Genomic DNA, 8,884 nt, shown 5'->3' on the forward strand with positions numbered 1-8,884 from the left:
TGAGTAGCTGGAATTACAGGTGCGTGCCACCATGTCTGGCTAATTTTTGTATTTTTAGTAGAGATGGGGTTTCACCATGGTCAGGCTGGTCTCGAACTCCTGACCTCAGGTGATCTGCCTGCCTCAGCCTCCCAAAGTATTAGGATTACAAGCGTGAGCCACTGCGCCCGGCCAATTTTTGTATTTTTAGTAAAGACAGGGTTTTGCCATGTTGGCTAGGCTAGTCTTGAACTCCTGACCTCAAGTGATCTACCCACCTCGGGCTACCCCAGTGTTGATATTACAGGCATGTGCCACTGCGCCTGGACCTCCCTATTCACTTTGCTACTCCCCTTGACTTACCTGCATGCTGATGGCCACCCTATCTTTATATTCCAGGACACCATGGATACCCGGGGACCAGTCTCCCAACCTTTTCAGCAGCCTGAGAAACCTGGTCGTGTCCGCCGTCGGAAGACTAGGCGGGAACGTAACAAGGCCCTGGTGGGCAGCCGCCGGCCATTAGCCCATCACGATCCTCCTGTGGCCCTTCGGGATCCACCTGTGGTCCCTACTGCCTCCAAGCTCGTGGTCATAACCAAGGGCCGGCTGAGCCGGGAGCATCGGGGTCTCTTCAACCACGAGGTGAAATCCCTAGATGTTGCAAGGCTGCTTAGCAGTGGGACACTGGTGCCAGGCAGCCCCACACTCCCTGCCAAGCCCTCTCCAAGCCCAGGCAGGGCCCAGGAAATAGCCCCACAATCCAGGGACAAAGAGAACCAGATGCCTGGAGGCTCGGGCCCAGGCCCACCCAGTTCCCCAGAGTTGCCTGGCGTGGGGCAGCTGCTGGCAGAGCTGCAGTGTCAGCTGAGTTTGCCACAGGCGTTCCCCCAGAGGAACCTGATTCAGGATGCCAGGGATGCCATCGTGGGTACCTTGCAGGCCTGTCATGGTTGTGTGCCTGACCTTACACTGGTGCTTCGGGGCTGCCAGCCACCCTTGCCAGGTGAGCCTCGCTCCTGCCCCTGTACTCCCCTTCCCTTTGTCGGCTGTAGCTCAGCTGGCCTCTATGCTTCTTTCTCTGTGCCAGGGGCCAAGCCTGGGGTCCCTGAGAGAAAGATGATACCCTTCTGGATCAATAGCCCTGATCAAGTCCCACAGGAGGGGAGGCAAAGGAAGCAACAAGGGACAAAGGAGTTCACCTTCCCCATGCCCTACACCTCCAGCATGCCCACTGCACACAGGGGGAGTATGGCACCGCCAAGAGGTCCCTGGCCACCATACTTTCCCTCACTGTCTTCGCCATCTGGAACAGCCTGGGGTCCTCCAACAGCGTTTGACTTGCTAAAAAGCATCTGGCTGGTAGCCACGCCACCCCCTCCTCAGCCCTGGGGGGTTGGCCTCCCTCAGCCCCTGCCTCAGCCTTCATCACCCCTGTTGCCCCAAACCTCTGTCCTGGACTGGAGCCCCTGCCCTCCTTCCCCACCGCCCAGCCTCTCCTGGGTAGTGGCCCAGAGCAGTCCGGAAGCCTGGTCTTTTCCCCCCATGAGACTGTACTGAGGAGGGGCTGAGGCTAGGGCTGGGGACAGATATCTTGTATTCCCAGTGACCTCAATAAAGTACTTTTCATGGCCCTCTTGATTTTCAGTGAGTTGCTGACCCAGGAGAGCAGCTTTCCTTAGTTCTGAGTTCTAGGTCCAAGATGGAGGGGATGGTACTGTGGCTTGTTACCTTCATAGGGCCTGAGGAGCCAGCATGGTGGGGAAAATTGGGACTTCAATTAGTCCAACACATATGCCCACTGTGGCTAACTGTATACCTGACGCTGAGCTCTGGTGATGCTGGGGCCCCAGAGTGAGTGAGACAAAGGCCTTGTCCTCATGAGGCTCCCAGTTTGGTGGTGGGCACACACAACCCCAGCTCCAATGGTTGTGTCTAGGAGAGCAAGAGAGGTGCAGGGGCTGGGGCAGTCCAAGGAGGGAGTGATGACTGCCCTAGTGAGGAGGGAATTCTTCATAGAAGAGCTGTGTCTTTTCTGTTCTTTTCTTTCTTTTTTTTTGGAGACACAGTCTCATTTTCTTCTCCAAGTTAGAGTGCAATGGCACAATCTCGGCTCACTGCAACCTCCGCCGCCCAGGTCCAAGCGATTCTCCTGCCTCAGCCTCCCGAGGAGCTGAGATTACAGGTGTAGCGCCACCATACATGGCTAGTTTTTGTATTTTTAGTAGAGACAGGGTTTCGCCATGTTGGCCAGGCTGGTCTCGAACTCCTGATCTCAAGTAATCCACCTGCCTTGGTCTCCTGAAGTGCTGCAATTACAGGCATGAGCCACCGTGCCCTGCCAACCCTGTAGTTTTCAAGGTTGGTGGAAACTTGGTACTTGTGGAAAAGAACATTTCAGGCAAGGGGAACAGCATATGCAAGTCCTGGAGGAGGGTGCATAGCAGATGTAGGGCCATTTTCACTCAGCAAATCCCTAGGCCACACTGGGACCTAGAGGAAGCCACATCTGGGCCTGCCCTTGAATGCCTCCTGGTGTGTGAGCACAGGGAACAGTGTATGTGCAGGCTCAGGGCAGGAGTGACAGATCAGGGCTGAATCTGGTCCACAGGCTTTTTTAAATTTCACCCACGATATGTTTTAAATGTTTGAATCAATTACCTACTGTTACAAACCAGGCAGTTTGCTTTTTTTTTTTTTTTTTTAAATTGCATTTCTGGCTTCTCTCAGAAAGAAAGAAAAAAAAAAAAGGGATCTGGCAGCAGAACTACAATCCTTCCTGGCACAACTGGCCAAGTAGCAGAGGCCCCCTCTTTTTGGGATCCACGCTCTCCATTAAAAATGTTCCACTTATATTTCCAGCTTGGTCCCTTGGTTTAGAAAATTTTTAAAAAATGGTATTTTGAGCAGCCCCCAGTTTTCTGCAGTGGAGAAGGATAAAGCCAGAAATGTTTGTTGGAGTCTGATCAGGAAAATCAAGGTGAAGGGCATGGCTTGTACTCTGAAAAGCCTTTCTAGGGCTTGCTGTTGTCCACTGGGAAACCACAGTGGACACAGTTGATACCCGCATAGAGGGGACTGGGCTGAGAGATCACAGGGCCGAATGACTTGGCCCAGGTCTTATGGTGGACAAATGACAAAGTAGGGGCCAGGCTGGGATTTGAATGAACCCAAGCAAGTTATTTCAACTTGGATCTGAAACACGCTTTTGGCTATCTAACACTACCACCTCTGTCTCTCACAGCAACCCAGTTTCACAACATGGTAAGCAGTGACAGGTCATGGTCAGGCAGAGGGGTACGGTGGTTATACTGATGGCTCCACCACCACCATGGAGTGTAACAAGTGGCTTGCCCTCTCTGTGCCTCCGTGGGCACTTCGAAGGGTGCATCAGATCTAGAATGGTGGCAACTCCAGGATGGACACAGCTGGGGGTGGTTGCAATAGAGGTGGTGATGGGCAATCAAAGACTTGTTGGCCAGGCGCGGTGACTCACGCCTGTAATCCTAGCACTTTGGGAGGCCGAGGTGAGCAGATCACTTGAGGTTAGGAGTTTGAAACCAGCCGGCCAACATGGTGAAACCCCATCTCTATCAAAAATACGAAAAAGTCAGCCAGGTATGGTGGTGGGCGCCTGTAATCCCAGCTACTCAGGAGGCTGAGGCAGGAGAATCGCTTGAACCTGGGAGGCGGAGGCTGCAGTGAGCCGAGGTCGCACCACTGCACTCCAGCCTGGGTGACAGGGCTGGATCCAGAGAAGGCAGTCTGGAGGAGGCATGGCTTTGGAAGACGTGAGTTCAGTTTAGGACACGGGAAACCATAGGTATCTACGGGACTCCAGGAGGGGAGGGCTGGGGCGGGGTGACAGAGGATGAACGTCCCCCCTCCCACGCGTTGAAGATAGGAGTCAGGTAGGGCCCTCTTGTAGGAGGGGGCGGGGAGCGCGGCGCCCGGCGGCCCCTTTAATCGGGGGCGCGCTCTGGCCGGCCCGCGCGCTCTCGCCTCCGTCGCCGGGCCGGAGCGGGAGCCGGAGCGGAGTCGGGGCTGGAGCGGGCGGAATGGAGCCCCAGCGCGCGCCCGCGCTGCGCCGCCTGCTGCCGCCGCTGCTGCTCCTGCTGCTGTCACTGCCCCCCCGCGCCAGGGCCAAGTACGTGCGGGGCAACCTCAGCTCCAAAGAGGTGAGCACGTCAATCCCTCCTCTGCCGCCCGCCGGCCCCCGGGGGACGCAAGGGAGGCGAGGGGAGCGGGTACCGCCCCGCCCCCTGCCGCCTCTCCTGGCAGACTCAGGGAGCCTCGGGGGAATGGGGCCGAGGGCAATGGGGGACTGGGCCAGAGTCGAGGCTAAGAGGAGCCGTGGGGTCGCGGCCAGACCTGGGGGTTGTAGGAGGGATGTTGAGGTCAGAGCTGGGCGGGGATGGGGAGCAGGTTGGGAGAGTCAGAGTTTGGGAAGGGGGGTGGTGCAGAGGTGGTGCTGAAGGGACAGCACTTTTCACTCAGCAGAGAGCCCGGAGCTCACTGCTACACTCCCGCTCAGGACCGGGAGGGGGCCGTTTGGAAGATTCCCCCGCGCGGGATGGTTTTTGGGAGCACGAGGTGGGGTGCAGGGGAGTGTGGATATTGGGAGAACGGGGTCAGATATTGGCCAGGACACGAGGTGGCCAGGATGGGCATCTGGCCCCTAAGGTCTTTCTGGGGCCTCCCGGGAAATGCAGGGAGGAGTGTTTGAATGGAGGGCAGGAAACTTGGGGGGGGCAATGGAGGGAGAAAATCAGGGCGGCAGGAATCCTGGACCCACAGTGATGGGATCAGGGAAGGATTTTGGAGGTGACCTGGTCTCCTTCTAGTACTTGGGAAGCCAGGTACCTGGGGGGTAGGGAAGAAAAGTTGGGGGTCTATGGAGTAAAGAGTTCTTGAAGGACTCTCAGCAGAGGATCAGACTGGGCCCCTTTTTCAGGACTGGGTGTTCCTGACAAGATTTTGTTTCCTCTCGGATTACGGCCGACTGGACTTCCGTTTCCGCTACCCTGAGGTGAGTCTCCCCCAACGCTCGCCATACTGAGGCTGGGTACTTCCCTTGGCCTCCAAAGGCACAGGCTGCCCCAGCTCCTCGCCCCCAACATCTGTGGTCTGCAGGCCAAGTGCTGTCAGAACATCCTCCTCTATTTTGACGACCCATCCCAGTGGCCAGCCGTGTACAAGGCAGGGGACAAGGTGAGGGCTGTGAAGAGGGCATGGGGGAGGGGGGAGAAGGTCATGGCTGGCTGAGGGAGTAACCCTGTCCCTGCCTTCCCTAGGACTGCCTAGCCAAGGAGTCCGTGATCCGGCCAGAGAACAACCAGGTCATCAACCTCACCACCCAGTATGCCTGGTCCGGCTGTCAGGTGCAGGCCTAGCCTGGGGCAGTGGGCAGGTGCTGAAGGATGGTGCCTTGCGGGCATCAAGGGCAGGCTTCAGCCTTCTTGCTTGACTCCAGGTGGTATCAGAGGAGGGAACCCGCTACCTGAGCTGCTCCAGTGGCCGCAGCTTCCGCTCAGTGCGTGAAAGGTGGTGGTATATTGCGCTCAGCAAGTGTGGGGTAAGGTGCTGGGGTGGCCACCTGGGCCACCTTCTCTTTGCCTTTCTGCCAACCCCCAACTTGCCCAGGGCCCCTCTTAGGCCTCCATACTCCCCACAGGGTGATGGATTGCAGCTGGAGTATGAGATGGTCCTCACCAATGGCAAGTCCTTCTGGACACGACACTTCTCCGCTGATGAGTTTGGTGAGCACGTGGGGACCCAGAAACCAGGCTCTCTGTGGGACACCAGAGCTGGGTGCCCATTGAGGGGACATCCACCTGAATGAACCTTACTCCTCCTACCAAATTGGCAGGGATCCTGGAGACAGATGTGACCTTCCTCCTCATCTTCATCCTCATCTTCTTCCTTTCTTGTTACTTTGGATGTGAGTCTGGCACATGGGGTGTTAGGGAAGAGACAGGAGGGAGCTGGTTTGGGGGAGGTGAGATGCTCTCCCTTTCTGCCTGTGGACAGCCTTTCCCTACCCTGCTTCCTAGATTTGCTGAAAGGTCGTCAGTTGCTCCACACAACTTATAAAATGTTCATGGCCGCAGCAGGAGTAGAGGGTGAGGTTCTGTGTCCCAACTTTTGCGTACTGGAAGAGGAGGCACTTGGGGCCAGACACCTGGACTCCTGGGTCCTGGGGGAGGAGGGGCTGGGGGCCTGAACTCCTGGGTCCAAGGGAGAAGGGGCTGGGGGCCTGGACTCCTGGGTCCAAGGGAGAAGGGGCTCGGGGCCTGGAGCCCTGGTTCCTGGGGGAAGAGGGAGTGGGACCTGACACCCTGGGTCCTTGAGGGGGTATAAAGGCCTAAAGGTCCTTGAGGGGGTATAAAGTCTGGGGGAGGAGGGGCTGGGAGCCTGAACTCCTGGGTCTGAGGGAAGAGGAGCTGGGGGCCTGGACCCCTGGGTCCTGGAGGAGGAGGGGCTGGGGGCCTGGACTCCTGGGTCTGAGTGAGGAGGCGGTGGGGGCCTGAACCCCTGGGTCTGAGGGAGGGTTGGGGGCCTGGACCCCTGGGTCTGAGGGAGGAGGGTGTAGGGGCCTGGACCTGTGGGTCCTGGGGGAGCAGGGTTGGGGGCTAGACTCCAGATTCTCCTAGCAGGTAAGTGGGGGTAGAAGGTCTGGAGTCCTGAGGGAGGAGGCGGGGCTCAGACCACTTGGATGGCAGTGCTAGAGGACAGTGATGCCCCAGAGCTGCTTTCTATCCTTTCTTCTCTGCCCATCCTCCCCCAGTCCTGAGCCTTCTGTTTTTCTGCATCTACTGGGGTCAGTATGCCACCGATGGCATTGGCAACGAGAGTGTGAAGATCTTGGGTGAGAATGAAGCTGGGTGGGGAGAGGGTAGAGCCCAGGGTTCAGGTCATGCATCAGGTCTGAGCCTGGCTCTGAGCCGCCCCCTCCTCCCTTCTCCCAGCCAAGCTGCTCTTCTCCTCCAGCTTCCTCATCTTCCTGCTGATGCTCATCCTCCTGGGGAAGGGATTCACGGTGACACGGTGCCCGGGCAGGGCGTGCTCGTGGGGCGGCTGGCGGGGGAGAAGGACAGGGGCAGGGTGGGGGAGGGGGTAGGCCTATCCTCCTCCCTGACGGCCCCCACCCTGCTGTCTCCCCTTATGGCCTGCTGCCAGGGGCCGCATCAGCCACGCGGGCTCCGTGAAGTTGTCTGTCTACATGACCCTCTACACGCTCACCCATGTGGTGCTGCTCATCTACGAGGCAGAAGTGAGTCCCACTGGCCCCTGGTCAAGCCCCGCCTTCCACTGCTTTTGGCACTGCCTCCCCCTTGACCTGTCTGCTCGCCCTTGCCCACATTGCGCTCCTGCTGGCTTGCTCTCTCTCCCGCTCTTTGATTTTCTGCTTCCCCATCTGTCTAAGTGATTCCTTCTCTCTTCACCATCCCGCAGCAGCTTTCTTCCTCCTCCCTCTGTCTCTCACTGTCTGTCACATTGATGCTCAATATCGTGACTAAGAGTTCAGGAGTCACACAGACCTGGATTCCACACCAGCTCTCCCACTTCCTAGCTGCCTGACCTTGGGTGATGACCTCTGTCTCTGGGCCCATTTTCTTCTTGGAAAATTGGGAGGATCTTACCTAACCCATGGGGCCCCTCTAAGGCTTTCTATCTTCTGTATGGCTTTGGCCAAAGGGCTTCCCTCTTAGCCTCAGTTTCCTCTTCTGTGAAATGGAGCAATAATAAGACCTACCTTGTTGAGTTGATGCTGATGGAAAAACTCACACATGGGAGGTGTTTAGCCCCGTGTTGAGCACACAGTAATTGATTTATTCTCTTCCTGTCTTTTTCACCCTCTCTCTCTACCTCGATATGCTTCTGTCTCCGTGCCTGGCTCTCCTGTTGCTTCTGTTCTGACGGAGTACCTCTGTTTCTATGTGCCCAAGGGTGGAATCCGGGGACCCTAATAGAGGGGAGGAGGCCAGGCTGTGATGGACCCTCTCCCGCGGGTCCAGTTTTTTGACCCAGGCCAGGTACTATACACGTATGAGTCGCCGGCCGGCTACGGGCTTATTGGACTGCAGGTGGCGGCCTACGTGTGGTTCTGCTATGCTGTGCTCATCTCACTGCGACACTTTCCTGAGAAGCAGCCTTTTTATGTGCCCTTCTTTGCTGCCTATACACTCTGGTGAGAACTGGTGGGCCCCAGCCTGTCCCTGCCTCCCTCTCGGGGCTCCCCAGAAGTGGTTGCCCCCCATCTCAGACCCTCCATAGTGAGGAAGATGGGCTTTTCACTCAGGCAGCTGTCACCCAGAATCTGACACTTACTCACTTTGTGGAAAATTACTTTCACAAGCAGTCCATCAGGTTTATCCATAAAACAACAGGATCTCCTCAAAAGGATATCTAGAGCAAGCATAGGCCACTAGATGAGGGCCACGTGTCTGGCACATAATAAATGTTCAGTAAAAACTACTGTAGGCTGGGTGCGGTGGCTCATGCCTGTAATCCCAGCACTTTGAGAGGCCAGGATGGGTGGATCATTTGAGGTCAGGAGTTCAAGACCAGCCTGGCCAACATGGTAAAACGCCGTCTCTACTAAAAATACAAAAAAATTAGCCAGGCATGGTGGTGCACGCCTGTACTCCCAGTTATTCAGGAAGCTGAAGCAGGAGAATCACTTGAACCTGGGAGACTGAGGTTGCAGTGAGTTGAGATTGTGCCCCTGCCTGGGCAACAAAGTGAGACTTCATCTCAAAAACAAACAAACAAAACAACAACAACAAGGCCGGGCGCGGTGGCTCAAGCCTGTAATCCTGGCACTTTGGGAGGCCGAGACGGGCGGATCACGAGGTCAGGAGATCGAGACCATCCTGGCTAACACGGTGAAACCCCGTCTCTA

At 56.8% G+C, this 8,884-nt stretch overlaps 2 protein-coding genes across 2 annotated transcripts in view; both read left to right on the forward strand.

The window, feature by feature from the left end:
* The window catches only part of PRR19 (proline rich 19), a 3,591-nt gene extending 1,980 nt beyond the window's left edge, over window positions 1-1,611 (forward strand). The window contains exons 2-3 of the mRNA XM_011936548.1: window positions 379-985; window positions 1,070-1,611. Of these exons, the coding sequence (XP_011791938.1) occupies window positions 379-985; window positions 1,070-1,539 (1,077 nt within the window). The 3' untranslated portion in view covers window positions 1,540-1,611. The remainder of the gene's footprint in view (window positions 1-378; window positions 986-1,069) is intronic.
* Window positions 1,612-3,994: 2,383 nt separating this feature from the next.
* Window positions 3,995-8,884, forward strand: part of TMEM145 (transmembrane protein 145) — a 12,174-nt gene continuing 7,284 nt past the window's right edge. The window contains exons 1-12 of the mRNA XM_011936594.1: window positions 3,995-4,157; window positions 4,934-5,008; window positions 5,113-5,190; window positions 5,274-5,360; window positions 5,453-5,554; window positions 5,654-5,738; window positions 5,849-5,920; window positions 6,033-6,101; window positions 6,767-6,847; window positions 6,948-7,026; window positions 7,159-7,252; window positions 7,998-8,170. Of these exons, the coding sequence (XP_011791984.1) occupies window positions 4,038-4,157; window positions 4,934-5,008; window positions 5,113-5,190; window positions 5,274-5,360; window positions 5,453-5,554; window positions 5,654-5,738; window positions 5,849-5,920; window positions 6,033-6,101; window positions 6,767-6,847; window positions 6,948-7,026; window positions 7,159-7,252; window positions 7,998-8,170 (1,115 nt within the window). The 5' untranslated portion in view covers window positions 3,995-4,037. The remainder of the gene's footprint in view (window positions 4,158-4,933; window positions 5,009-5,112; window positions 5,191-5,273; window positions 5,361-5,452; window positions 5,555-5,653; window positions 5,739-5,848; window positions 5,921-6,032; window positions 6,102-6,766; window positions 6,848-6,947; window positions 7,027-7,158; window positions 7,253-7,997; window positions 8,171-8,884) is intronic.

The sequence above is a fragment of the Colobus angolensis genome, unplaced genomic scaffold, assembly GCF_000951035.1.
Source record: "Colobus angolensis palliatus isolate OR3802 unplaced genomic scaffold, Cang.pa_1.0 Scaffold154, whole genome shotgun sequence".
In the NCBI taxonomy this organism is placed as follows: Eukaryota; Metazoa; Chordata; class Mammalia; order Primates; family Cercopithecidae; genus Colobus; species Colobus angolensis.